The 15240-nt window shown below is 28.2% G+C and overlaps 1 protein-coding gene across 4 annotated transcripts in view; it reads right to left on the bottom strand.

The window, feature by feature from the left end:
* LOC129956468 (poly [ADP-ribose] polymerase tankyrase-like) overlaps positions 1 to 15240 on the bottom strand; it is a 141044-nt gene that overhangs the window by 21023 nt on the left and 104781 nt on the right. For all 4 annotated transcript variants that reach the window (XM_056068371.1, XM_056068370.1, XM_056068368.1 and 1 more), the window contains 15 exons: positions 12706 to 12825; positions 11699 to 11848; positions 11459 to 11572; positions 9226 to 9267; positions 9058 to 9118; positions 6246 to 6406; positions 5977 to 6050; positions 5752 to 5870; positions 5196 to 5418; positions 4891 to 5050; positions 3525 to 3601; positions 3228 to 3378; positions 3024 to 3122; positions 1674 to 1823; positions 719 to 836 (listed from right to left, as the gene is read on the bottom strand). In XM_056068371.1, coding sequence (XP_055924346.1) covers positions 719 to 836; positions 1674 to 1823; positions 3024 to 3122; positions 3228 to 3378; positions 3525 to 3601; positions 4891 to 5050; positions 5196 to 5418; positions 5752 to 5870; positions 5977 to 6050; positions 6246 to 6406; positions 9058 to 9118; positions 9226 to 9267; positions 11459 to 11572; positions 11699 to 11848; positions 12706 to 12825 — 1819 coding nt within the window. The remainder of the gene's footprint in view (positions 1 to 718; positions 837 to 1673; positions 1824 to 3023; positions 3123 to 3227; positions 3379 to 3524; positions 3602 to 4890; positions 5051 to 5195; positions 5419 to 5751; positions 5871 to 5976; positions 6051 to 6245; positions 6407 to 9057; positions 9119 to 9225; positions 9268 to 11458; positions 11573 to 11698; positions 11849 to 12705; positions 12826 to 15240) is intronic.

Here is a 15240-nt window from a genome sequence, read left to right as displayed (position 1 = left end):
CCACTATTTCATACAGATTATTTTGATATATAAATAACTGTATTTGGTTAATTTGTTGAGTTATGATTGTTTGAATGAAGCAATATAGTGGAAAAATATCATTCTTCATAAAATGAGTTTTAAAAACGCCATGACTAGAGTTTTTAATGAAAGCCCCTCAAGCAAAATAATTATAACTTGAGAGAAATATTTTGAATATTGATAACATCTTGGTATCGTTTGAAAGCTAAAGGATGAGAGAACATTATTAAGCAATAAAAAAAGATATTCGATATTTTGAACGATTTTCGAAGTTTCAAGTGTGTACATACACCTTAAGATTTTTACAAAGTCAAAACATTTTTTTAAATTAAAATTTTAGAAACATTTTACAATTAATCTAAAATACTACCTAATTCCAAATAATAAAAATAATATATGTTTAGATGCATGCCTTAATTGCTCAAAATCATCTTAAATAGATTTAAAACAAAATTAAATATACTCTGAACAGTTTCTTTGTGAGACAGTTTGTATTTTCTACATGCAAAATGAATTTTTTCATTAAATGTATATAATTAATACTTTACTGTAATAAATATAACATTTAAAAAATAGTTACAAAAAGAAAAAAAAGACTAAAGATATATATATATATATATATATATATATTTGATATCCGGAATAAAAATTCAAATTCCACATTTTTATTTTAAATTACTAGAATACAGGTACTTACATGAAAAAAATGAACACAAAGTATAGTTTCTGTTTATAGCTGCATATGTTAGCACAGAACTTCCATGTTCATCTTGTGACATGGGAGGGACACCTTTTTCAATCAAAAATTGGGCAACCTAAAAAAAAAAAGAAGTCAACACTGATTAATCAATCTTAAAATATATATTTAATATACTTTATTTTTAAACTTGGTTTCAACCAGAACCCTTCTATTCAGTACTGGCCCTCCCCATTATGCTTTCTGGTAATCCATAACTTCACCCAGCGGCCTTTTACACACCCTCCAACATTGTACACCCAGTCACCAGTAGCACTTCTTACAAATATATTACATTTAACATAGTATTAATAAATTACTAAAATATAAATATTTCCAAGGAATTTTAATTGGCAAAAATAAATATTTTCTAACATTATTATTGATTATTTAACTGTTCTTATTGACTACATATATAAATGAAATATTTTTTTTTTTTAAATCACATATCACAATTTTTTTAATCAAACAAAATACTTGTTAGCCATTTACAATCCCCCCCATTAAATAACAAGTTATTTTGACTCCCCCATTTTTTCTTTTATCATCATTGTTCAGTTTAACAGTTAACAAACTCGCATATATATTTTTGTAATGAGGAGTGACTCCAGCATTTTTGTATTCATGCTTGAATAAGATTTTTTTCTTCCTTTCTAATCATGCTAAAAATTCTTGCACTGATTATGCAAATAAAAAAAAAAAAATCTTCAACGCAGAAGGAAAAAAAATTATAATAATAGATTGATACTTTCTCTCCTCACTCAGAAGCAACGAGGCACTGCCTTGCTTTATACAATACAAGTATTGCTTATACAAACAAATAATACAATTTATATAGGATAAGAACTCAGCAGGAATATTTGCCAAATTAAAAAAAAAAAAAAAAAAAAAAAGTAAAGCAAATGATGCTACATACTTTGACTTGAAGTTCAGGCAAGTAATCTGGAGGAGCTTCTCGGGCTAATACATGCAACATGCTCAGTTTGTCAGTATACAACATCCAGCTGTGCTTAATTCTGCCAATCAGTTTCAGAGCAACATTATACTTGAATGTTCGCAAGGATGCCTGCAATATGAATAATTGCCATTTATAATAATCATCATATTATATATCTTAATTACAAAGAGTAAGAAAAACAGCAACATTAAAATACTAGAGAAAAAAAATATTACAAATAAATTTCATTTAAAAGATGTCATACACAAAAGAAATGGATCTTTGAACTAAATGCAAGTTGTTCATCAACCTAACAAACAGTAATGAACTTGCATGGCTTTCAGTTCATGTGTCCCCTCCCCTCATTCCTACAGAAAATTATATTATTATGATACTATTTAATGTTGAAGAGAGCACCAATTTTTTTTTTTTTTTTTTTGCATTCAGTTTGCTTAAATAAAATCCGAGATACTCCGAATATTGCAATACGCTTTTGCACAGTACTATTTAGCCAGTTCTCAAGCTAGAAACAATGTTGATACTCGGAATCAAGCACCATAAAGTATTTAAAATTCAGGTAGGTTCCCACCCGACAACAACAGGTTTTTGTTGTGACACAGTTTTCGTAAGAAGGAAGACAGCACTTCCATTAACAAATTCTAAATAACTTCTTTATAAAACTGCTAAAGATCTAAGTATTAGCAAAAGGTAACATCTCACAATATTGACTTGTAGCTTGCAGATAAATACAATTTGCAGCAATTTCTCAACTGGTTTGTGTGTGGGGGGGGGGGCATATAGTAATTAATCAGGAGCTGTAAAACAGTTCATACTAGATTAAAGCTTCCTACAATATATTACAGCAGATGATGAAGCATGGACTTATAAATCTGTTACTGAAGCAAAAAGATAACTATCTCAGAAGGCAATTGTAAAAAAGTACACATGAGAAGATCTGACATGAAGGTTATCCTTTAATCTTATTAACCATGTTCAATCAATGCATATTTTTACATTTAAGATTTTTTTAAAAAGGGTATATGGCAGAAAAAAAAAAAAAAAAAAACTGGAGATTGGAAAACATTAAGAATAACCTAAACATTTCAATATAATTTAAGCAGCAGTGTATCTATCATCTCTTAACTGTTTTGCAGGAGTTAAAATTATGAGCTTTTTATTGAGACTTAAAAGTTCATTTTTTCATAACGAACTCTACTCTCTGAAATCTCATAATTAAAGATCTCTGGTTTCCAAAGATGTCAATGGCATTGTAATATATAACTTTACTATAACAAAGAATAAGAAAAATCCACAGAAGTTATTATTTACTTCAACAGCAATAGTTATTCCTTTCAGCTCTTTTTTCATTGTATCAAGTTGATCTAGCATCATATACAAAATTCCCTGCCAGTCCTTCAATAATGTTTCCTGCAAAAACAAGTCAAAAATATATCAGACAACTTTCTATAAAATCCATTTATTAAAAAAAATTTTAAAATTCAAACAACACATTTTTCACAATGGCACATATACCTGTAATATGGTATGCTTTTCAGGGGGCTCTGGTGGTTTCTTTACATGGGCCCATGTCCAAGATTTTGAGTCTTTTTTATTAATGGTTTGACAAGGTGTAATGACATCTGCAACACAGTTAGCTCCAGTTTGAAGTAGCATTAATGCCGAGCTGTAATAAGAAAAAATGAAATACTTTATTTGAAGAATAAATAATAAATCAAGAATTTAATTTATTTTTTAAACCAGATTAAAACCCCAATTGCAGTTTTTGGTAAATTATGATTGAAAATTTTAGGAAACTGACTTTAAAATTACCTGAAATGACCATTTTTCACAGCAAGACCAAAGGCTGTATTCCCATCTTTATCTTTAGCATCTAAGTTACTGAAGCTCTGGAAAAAAAAATTATAATGGTGAATTATTTAAGTTAAGAATTGTGATGTCATAGGTGCATTATATGAGCAAAACATCTGCATCTTCTGTTCAAATTTCTATAAAAGAACAGTATGTATCCTCAATATGTTTTTAAAATGATTTATTCACTCTTTCATAATATATTGATTATATCATCTAATCTAAACACAAAGGAAAAGAATATTGAATTAGAAATTCAGAAAAGTTTTCATGCTTTTTTTTTTTTTTTTTTTTTTTTTGTTCATAACTTTCAAATTATTATTGTTTAATAAAAAATCTTCACACTATTTCAAAATGAAAAATAAATAAATAAATAAATAAACTGACTATAAAAATTTTTTGTAGAGTATACAAATAGAGTAAGTTTTAGAGAAAAAAATTAATCATTCACTACTCATAACAAGGTGAAGTTAATGAGAATATGAATATACATCTCCCTCACAAGATCATTATATTTTATTTTCCCTTGTTAGCAAAGGTGCACAGGCATGTGGTTCAAAGGAGGTATATAGAGTCAATCATATATATATATTTTTAATTCTGGGGGGGGGGGAGAGGTGAAATTTAACGTGTCAGCAGGCTCTTCCCCAAGTATAATGGCAGTATATATGTATATCTGTAGTTATAGAACGCATTCATGTTCTTCAGATTGGAACAAAAAATTCTCTAAAGGCTAATTAGATACTTAACAATACAACCAGTTAAATTTTTTTTTTATTTTAACCTTCTGTACAGTTACATTAAAAATCTACAAATAAAACTGAGAAGGGGCTCCATTATGTCAAATAGCTATTCCCATTATGTGGCTTTACAACTTAAACTTGCAAGTTTCACTTCTTCCATTCAATTTTGACCTCACAAATTTCATAGAAATAATGTTTAATTTTTATAGAAATAACATTAATTGTATTTATTTTTAATCATTTAAAATTTCACACTGCTTTCCTTCTTAAACATTTTAATTTAATATAGAGATTTTATTTCTAAAAATCTTTAAAATTTCCCTCCCTCCTGTAATGCTTTTTTGGTTCAATAATTTTAATTTGAAATCATTTCATGCTTCAATTTAAAATATTAAATGCCACCCATAATATTAATTATTTAAAGCACCAGGCAAAAAGGATTAAAAGAGCATGTTATTCCATTTGGAGTCGGGGTCAGATACATCTGAAAAGGGCCAGCATATTATTGTGAAATAATATTTTAGGAACATGGATAAGATACAACAATTTATTTTTAATTTTATGCAAAATGAGACACCTCTTACCTTAGATAAGTGCATGACACATATTGTTGCTCCTCTGTAAGCTGCATAGTGCAAAACAGTTCTTCCAAAATCATCGGGAATCTCAATGGTCTCTTTCGCCATTGAGCCAGTTAACAAAACAACAAGTTCCATTGGATCTATTTGATCTGTATCAAATGGTCTACAAAGAAATAAAAAATGTTTTATTAAAAAAGCACATACAAAAAAAAATATGAATTCCATAGCATTTAAAAAATGAAATGTGAAGATATATATGAGCAAATTAGCTTTTAATGTTAGCAACAAATGCTGAGCCATTAGCATACCTTCCTATTTTTACAAAAGCATAATGCAATGGGATTCTATGACGACAATCAAGAGCATCAAGTCTTGCACCAAATCCTAATAAGCATTCTTCGATGGCATATGTGGAATCGCTATCACTCTTTGAAGAATTAACAGATAAATGAAGTGGGGTTCTTAGTTTGTCATTTACTGCATTCACATCAGCACCAGCTGTTAACAGAACTTTGCCAGTTTCTAAAACATCTGAAGGAAAAAAAAAAAAAATACTTAACAAGAATAAGGAGATTATATATAAATATATAAACTTATAAATGAACAATTATTATTAACCAACTTTGAAAAAATATGAATTAAAGCTAATAAAATTTTAATTTTTAACAGATTTACAAATTTTATAAAAGAATAGATTGTTCTCATATAATCTTTCTAACACTGATTTAATCCGAAAATATTCCAAAATGAATCCACCATTGAACATAAAAATAATTATTAGTATCATAATAATGGCAAAATAAAAGTTATAATTTCATGGAATAGCAACAGAGAAGCATTGATAACATTTTAAACTTAACTTACTTGGGGCTCTTACACTCACAACATAATGTAGAGCTGTATTTTTGTTCTTTTTATCTATGTCATTGACATCTGCTTTATTGTGAACAAGAAGCTGTACTATTTTTCCAAGATTGGGATTTCTAGTATGAAAAGAGACACCTTATTATAATCTGTTTAGTACAAAGGGTAATACTGATTTACGAAGAAAATACTGATAATTTCGAGAAAAAAATATTCTTTACTTACTGAGCGGCTAAAAGAAGTGGTGATATTTTATTCTTATCATTGGATTTCAAATTCACATTTGCACCAGCCTTGACCTGTTATCAAACAAAGCTCTAAATTAATGGAACTATAAATATGAAGTCTTTTTTTTTAAATAAAAATTTAATTACAGAAAATGGAGCAATTTTACTACTATCTTAAATGCCATTTCTTACTAATATATATATATATATTAATACTTCTTAGAGCAAATAAGGTCTTTCTTGTCCCATCTATCAAAAAACACTTACCAATGCTTCTACAGCCTCTGTATTTTCTCCTTTAATTGCAAGTATCAATGGTGATTGGCCTTCCTCATCAAAAACATTAAGTGGTGGTTTATGTGCTAAAAGTACTTCAATAACTCTGCCACTTTTGCATTTGGTACCAAGATGCAAGGCATATGATGTGTCTGAAAATAGAAATAAAAATTGCTATTACGAAAAAAAAAGTTACCTTTACTGATAATAAAGAAAAAATCTGTATTTACTGATAATACAGGAAAATGGAAACCATTTAACCAAGTGTAACAAAATTTGGTATAAATATACATTGGAAGATAACAATAAGTAACTCAGGCAATTAAAAAATTTTTTTTAATTAATTAAAAACTGAGACTTATGCATTTTGCTCAAGAATTTCCAAAAATTTGGAAGTTCTTAGAGTAAAAAGAGTTTGAAAGTTCTTAGATTTGTAAACTGTTTCAAATTTTGAAAAACTATTCTTTTAATGGTACTAATTTACTGGTCTTACAATTTTTTCTCTGAATTGTAATTAATTTTAAAAAAATACTTTTTTGCATAATTAATATATTTCTTTGTTGCAGTGAAATTCTCATAATTTCCATTGTTCCATTAAATCTGCCAGTCAAATCCAGAAAAATAATTCCCTATATGTATATGCAATTTAAAAAATTTGCAGGCAGCACTCATGTGTTACTTATAATAGAATAACAATAACCCCTAGTTTTTATCAGTGGGAAAAACAAGGGCAAGGTGCACAAGAATTCAACATTGCCTTGTATATCAAATGAGTTTTTATGCCGAAAAAAATTGCTTAGATTTTAGCAAGACAAAATTCATATGTTAAGGAGGAGGGGGATTATTACTAAACACATGCTCTCTAGTTTAAAGTCACGCAAAATTCAGGATTAGGGTGCAGTAAAACTGCACCTTGTCATCGGGTAAATACAATTCTTCCTATCATGATACAAACTATTTAATTATTATTAATTTTTTAGAAATCAATTCCTATATTTAAGAAACGATTTCTGCAACCTCTGCAGAATATTCCATCATTAGTTTCCCCCACCCCCTGTTTTACAACAATTGAATTTGTAAAGTTTCTTTGCAATGTTAGAATCCCCCCCCCCGCTTGTCTTCTAAAGTTTTTATAATACTTCACACATTCAAATTTTACATATTGAAGCAAATCTTTTGAGATGTCTTAAGAGACTTTCATAAATGTTTAAGAAAAGAATCTTCTTTCAGATTTTCAATAAGTATATCCTAGTTGATACTAAATTATCTATCCACAGTTACATTGTTATGTGACATACAAGAATTATTTTTACAACTTCATAAAAATCAGAAAATTCTTTCAATCTCAAAATATTAAAATAGAAATCATCTAAATGAATTTCCTTATTAAATTAATCAAGTTGTCCATTGTATCCATTTTTTCCCAAGAAAATTTTAAATGACATCAATGCATGTTCTGAACATGCAGTGGAAATTTGCAGTTTGGAATAAAGATGTTGTAGCAAATCAACCATTCGCTTTTCATAAAACACTGCATTGCTTTTTCAAAAAATGCAGATTCAAACAAGATGCAACTTATAAAATATTAAAATTTTTGATGTCATGTACATTTTGATTACATTCCAAAATATTGAGGGCATTCAAATATTTTTTCATAGTCTTTTTAAATAAAAAACACTCTGCTAAAATGTGCAATTTTTCAGTTTCAGTAGCTCCACTAGTAATAGTAGTTCTACTAAGCAGCTTGTGGTAACTATTCTAATTTTGTTTCCCCACCCTACAGTTTTGAAAAGATCTATACAGGAAGGGGGGGGGATAAGTAGAAAAATGAAGAACTTCCCCTCTTTAGCAATAGTAAGTGATGTATTTTTGTTTTTAAAGCAATGGCTATTATTTTTCATTCTTGCAATGTTTAAATGGATCAGTATTTTTAGATGAAAAAAAACTAAAAAATTTAAAATTCCCAATTTTCTGGTTTGTGAGGAAAACTTTAAAATTCCAGTTTTGTGGATGATTTTTTAGCTGTATGTATTTCCCCAGTTTTTCAAAAAGCAGTTGCAATCATGATTATGTTTATTATCTGTACATTTTGTATGAATAATAAAAAAATAAAGTCAAAGTCAGGTTAAAAAATTTGAAACAAAATATAAATTAGAAGATTTATAATAAAGACAGTAATAATTTTAATGGTATTATGGTGGGAAGGGTCTTGAACATCAGACAGCTTTATTTACCTAATAAATGAAATAAATGTCAGATTAATAAAATAACATAGCTCTATTGTGTATCACAATTTCATTAATTTTTTGAGGTAATCATGAACATCAAATTACCCGTAATTAAATGCAGTTGCTATTAAATACTAATTAGTTCTAGTAGCTAAACTTATGAATTAGATTTAATTGAAATTAAACACACCCATATTTAAATTGAACCAGTTGGTTTCCAAAAGTGGCTAGAGATGAACAAGAAAGTGAAGATAAACCTACACTATTTGAATATACATTACCCAGACACATTTTTAATAGTATTTTAATGTCATGATATTTGATTCTATTAGAATAGTTCATGTACATGATAAAAAGTTCAGGTATAAAATAATAATAATAAGGCTTTAATGTTTATTGTTATTTGGAGCTTAAAAATACGTTATTGAAAGATTGTGTATATTAAGTCATGCATTACAGGTTAGATTAAAATTAATCACAATCAATACTTCCAGAGATTAAGCTGATCACCAACAATAATCAGAAACATAATCAATTTGAGAATTAAATGGTAACACTAAGATTTTATTACATACCTTTCCCATCTTTATCTTTGCATGGAGCAGAGACATCAGCACCCAGTTCATCTAATAAGAACTGTAAAAAAAAAAATAATAATAATAATAAAACCACAATAAATTATTGCCACGACAAAAAAAATAAGAATTTTTTTTTTCTCAGAAGAAAAAACATAACATATTTACCTTGATAAATGTCAGCAAACGATTTTGACTTTCTTCATCGTGCTGGAAGAAATTTAAACAGAATTTTATCACAAAAAAAATAAATAATAATAAAAAAATAAAAAATAAAAGAAAAAGCACAACAACAAACAAAAACAAGAAACTTTATTTAACAAAATCTGCAGACCAAAGAACATAAAAGATAGATAAAAACTGACACAATTCAATGCAATGAATCTATTCATTCACATCACAAAAATTTTGATTTACCTGATTCGATTGCATTATAGTTTTCTAATCTCACCCACCCCCTCCCTTTTTTTTGTTTCCATAATGATATTTTATAAAGTAGTAGTTATCTATCAATATTTCAAAGAAAAAATTATAATGGTGTTATTATTAAAATCCTTAATAGGTTAATCAAACAGATTTCCATAAATATGTTAAAACTGCCAGAAATTAGTTTTATTGATTTATTAATTTCAAAAAAAGATTACATTATAAAAAAAACACTTTGAGTAGATGAAAAATATGGTTATTACAATAAAATTTTGTTTTGTAGTTCAATGTCACAGAGATTGCAAAAACATAAATAATATCAAAGCTAAATGGAGTAGATTAGTATTCAAAGAAATATTCATATTCTTTAAATGCGAATCTACAGGGTGTTCCACAATGTGTGCAGTGTCTAATTTTTACAGATTCGGATGGAGCACGTTAAGACTAAAGTATTTTGATATAAAACATGTAGCGTCATAGTCTAATTACACGAAAAACGTTAATTATGAATACGACAGTTTGTATTCCAAATTATGATACATACGACGATTGCCCAGCATCAAAACTTTTCAAGGTGATTATGCAAATTTGTGGTAAACAATGAGAGGAAAAGCATGTCTGCAAGTGAATATGTAAATTCCTGCAGAGGCATATAAGGCTAGAAAACAGGTTTGACGAGAATGAGACTAAAAAATTTCTTTGTAATGTGCATATTTGTTACGGTCCTGAAATTACCAAATTGAATGTGTTTTCATGGTGCTGGCTTATCATGAATTGTAATCATATAACAGCACGGCGAAAAAATTCGATATTCATAGCAACATAAACGGCGATCAAAAGAATGTGTGAAAGGAAGCCGGCACTGTATTGGACAATAAGCTAGCGAAAATGTGAAGGGAAAAAAGAGATGAGTGCAAGAACAGAATCTAATGTTCAGAAAGTGAAAGTTTTTGAATGACAATGACATCTTATTTTTGCTTAGCATAGAAAAGATAAGCGATTACTGGATTATGCAAGATAGTACTAGACCTCACCGCACACTGGAAACTTCAATCTCTTATCTGAACATTTTCAGACTGATTGAGTTGGGTTCCATTAAAAAACAAATAATGATAGAGAATAGCCACCTTTCTCCCAAGGTCTTAATCCATGCCATTTATTTTTTTGATGCGCACGTTTGAAAGACATAGTCTCATATGGCCCTCAACACCGGATGACTTGATAGCAGCAATTTAAACTGAGGTCAAGGAAATTAGAACAGATGTTTAGTAGAAAAACATTGAGAGCTTCAATTCCAAATTTTGCCGTTTTATTTGTTTGAATGACCGACATGTCGGAAATCTATCGCATTGAAAGTTCCAATTAAACAATTATTTTCACTTGGTTTTGTTCTCATTCCTTGAAGTTTTCAGGACACAAGGTCCACACCTTAATTAGACTATGATGCTATATTCGGAGACTCCACATTATACATCAAAATACTCAACTTGACGAATTCTATCCGAATCTGTAAAAATTAGACGCTGCATACCTTGTGGGACGCCCTGTATGTATGTGTTCCATTTGACATTACTTAGTCTTCGAAAATTTTAAATTTTATGATGCAAAATCATTTCTGTTTATCTCAAATGTTCAGGCTTTTATTTCATTTATTTATAAAAGGTTGTTTTACAGAGACAGATGCCTTACTAACAAAAAATCCATTTTCACATCATTACTATCCTTCAACAACATTTGTTTAAAAGAAAAGTACATTAAAAGCTTAGAGGCCTTTTCTTAAGATTATTTACAGAATTTGAAATATAATAACTTTATTATAATATTATAATTTTTTTTTTAATTTTGAGGAAAAAGTTTTTTTTAGATAAGTAAATTTTAATTACTTATCAAAAACATGCCTATTCACTTAAGTTCAGAAATATCAAATCAAAATAAATGGGCATTCGGAGAATAAAAATTATAGAATTTTACTTACACAGGAACTAAGAGCAGACAAAGCTTGAAGTAGAGGTGTGTGCCCATTTTTGTTATACATTTTAGCCATCTGACAAAGTAACTGATGAGGAGTGGATTCAGGGTTGCTACATTTCTGGATTCAAATTTAAAAAATTAATAATAATTTAAATTTTAAATAAAACTGGAAAATTTTATATAGCAGGACACAAACACATGAAACAATTACATATGAAATAAAAACTAATTTGCATTTACTTACTGCATTCAATATTGCTTGAAGCATTGGTTCCACTTTTCTGTTACGAGCATGAGCAACTAAATAATGTAAAATATTGTCACCGGAATGGCTCACATCTAAATTTAACTCGCAGCCTGCATCAAGGAACATTTTCACCAACAATAAACAGCCCTATAAAAATCAGTAAAAATTTAGGAATTTAAAAGAATACTTGCTTCTATATACAATAATGCATGAAATTTAATCACATAGTTTTAAATATTTTTGATAAAAACCTTAATTTCTGGAAGTATATCCAGAAGTAGAAAAAACATTCATATCATTCATGTACATTATTAAGTAGCAATATATATGTAATGAAATTTTAATTCTAATTTCAGTTTAATTAATTTCCATGATTTTATCTTAATTTAGTCCATAGTAACTTCATTCTAAAATATTCTCTTATTTCATCATCCAATTCCACTTTCAGTTTACTTAATTCATCTGTAAAACTAATGCGGCATTAGTACTACATCTCAAATGAAAGTGATCCCTTTGGTGCCCTTGAAAAGGTGTCAAAGGTCACCACATGTATTGAATTGGCGTGTGGCCGGAAATCCTATGTTATATAAGACTAGTGACCATTTGTTTCCCGCTTCTTTCTTACTTCTGCCTTTGTGCCGCGATGCGTCTGCTTGTAAATAAATTGCTTTCCCGAGACGGATATATATATACATACACACATTTATTGCTTAAATCAAAAGTAAAATACTTTTTGAATAATGAGTTTATTATCATGAATTCTCATACCAATTAATTTCTTTATTCAAAATGAGCACTGTGAATTAAAATGTAGTAGATAATTTCATGGATAATAACCAAATATATTCATTATACATTAGATGAAACACTTTCAAATTGAGGCAAGAAATAAATACCTTGACAGAAAAAGACAAAATTCAAAAATGTTGAAGAAGAGGGGGGGGGGGAGCTTTCAAGTAAAAGAAAGAAAGAAATTGCATAATACACTTTCACGTGTTTCTCACCTCCTTTACTGCAAGGTTGAATGGTGATTCTCCTTCCTTGTTTCGCACCATAGGGTCACAACCATGGTCTAAAAGTAGCTTGGTGATTTCCTGGATTAGAGCATCGTGTTCCTGCTGAGCCTAAACGCAAAAGAAAGATTCTTTTCTATTCATTTGATTCATACAATCATTATTAATAAAATTGGGCCTTCTCATTAATAAAGTTGGGCGTTTAATAAAGTTGGACTTTACACATGTGATAAATCACCCAATAAATTCCAAGTATGCAATTTATTAGGATTTTTTATTTTGCCAATAAAATGGGCATTATTTTTTGCCAATAAATTGCAAATTAACTAAAAGTCTAAGTGAATATGTATAGAATTTGTTAAGATTCAAATTTCAATTAGAATGGTTATTAAAACTTCATGGTTATGATTTCTTATCAGAAGAACGTTTTACATTAAATTTCATATCAGACTAGACAATAGCTGTTTTCAAACAAAATTAAATCTTTTCTCTTTGAATTTTAAAATTATGCTCTTTCTAGATACTGTTCTACAATCAGAAAAAATTAAACCATAAGTAAATATTTAAGAAAATAAGAAATGTTTTAAATAGCAGCATCATTTATATTTGATTTGATTTGATTGTTTTTTTATGGCGCAAGGGCCAATACTGGCCAAGCTGTGCCAAACTCGAGCATCATTTATAAGCATAATAAAAAAATAAAAAAATTCAATATAGTGAAAAATTATTAAAAATTTACATACATATCAGAATTAATGATTTTTAATGCTTCTAAAATGTGAATTTATATATCATTTTTCATTCCATTAAGCAATTATACAAATTCTTGAAAGTTTTAAAATTGTTTTCCAAGAATATAATATTTCTCAAAAATTTTATTTGTATGCAAAATTTTCTTTTATATTTCACTACAGATATAAACTATCATAACAGTTTCGATTGTTATAAACAAATAAACCATAACTTTCAAAAATATAAGTTAATTGGTGAGATTATAATAGTTAATATTTATATATCATTTATCATTTTAATTATTATTAATATTTGTAACTCAAATCTGGCATACATTATATAAACTAATTTGAAACATAAGCAAAAATAATTTTAACCTTAATAATTCTAAAATTTTATAATTTCCTCAAACAGTGAAAACAGTTATGTATATTATAAATAAAATTTTAGCACCAGAAAAAGGCAGCAAAATTTATTAACAATAAATTCTTTTTCAACCTCACCATGATATATTTCTAATAATAAAGTTTAAAAAAACGATTGTCAAAAAGAGATTTCTAAACAATTTTAAGAAATACTGAAACTGCCACTTTCAAAACTGATGTTTCTTGCCCTGAGTTGGTATTATTGTTTGAAATAATCTGCAGCCGCAGCATTTCAGTAGAGTCACCAAATAAATAATTTACGGTAATTGGATAAAAGGGCAAGGAGAAAGATTTGGGCAAGCCAATAATACATCTCAATCACTACAATGATACTCATTTACTACAATGATACTCATTTATGAAAAGATGAATGGCTTTAATAGCTGAAAGGAAATTAAATGGAAATACTATGAATTTAGATTAGAGGCTTGCCTTGTATGACACATGGAGAATATTTTCATACCAGTTTGACAATAATACACAGAAGTTTGAATTTAATAGTTGAACTGAATATGAAGTAAATTTCATATATCTCTAAAACAAAATTCAATTGTTTGAAGTAAGAAGGACTGTCAAAGCAGAAATAAGAACATTTAATATCTTGATTAAAAGGGGGGGGGGGGGGAAAACTGCCAAAAACATGATGTTAATGGTTTATGGAAACATAGATTAGAATATTTTTCCAAGCTTAGACCAAAATAAAAAAGCTTCCTTTTGCAATAAAATTCTTCAACTTTTTATAAAGAGTTTGACCAAAAATTTGAAATTCATGCTATTGCAAAATGGCAATCACTATTTCATCCTACCAATTATTCATTCAATAAAACTCAAGGAGGAATATCAAAATGGTCGTTCGAAAGCTGTTATCAGAAATATTAATGGTCTACCTATTTTCATCTAAAGAAGGCCAATTTTTTACAAGAACAAGAAAAAAGATATAAAAAATATGCCCATTTTATATGCTAGTGGGATAATAAGGCAGATAGAGATAACTAGTAAAATGTTAAATTGCCTTCAAGAGAAATGCTGACAGGAGATAGAAAAAATATTAAAAGAAAAAAAAAGCCATTAGTTCATAGAAGTAAGATTATTATATCATTTTGTGTACAAAATTCACCAAATGGAGCAATTCTTTAGGATATTCAATAAAGATTGCGATTGTTTTCAAAACATTTGTATGATGTATGAGCAACAAAAAACAGAAGGCAAGGCCTTTTCATAATTCTCTTTGCTCAAAAATTTGTTAAGTCTATAAAAATTCAAAATATTCTGCTTCTTCATGTTTCATTTTAGTTGTTAAAGAAATTTTTGGGTAATCACAAAACAATTAATAATAATAATGATTCATTTGAAAAATTGCATGCTAATA

The sequence above is a fragment of the Argiope bruennichi genome, chromosome 11 (genome assembly GCF_947563725.1).
Source record: "Argiope bruennichi chromosome 11, qqArgBrue1.1, whole genome shotgun sequence".
NCBI lineage: Eukaryota > Metazoa > Arthropoda > Arachnida > Araneae > Araneidae > Argiope > Argiope bruennichi.
This window is presented reverse-complemented; position numbering and strand designations above follow the sequence as displayed.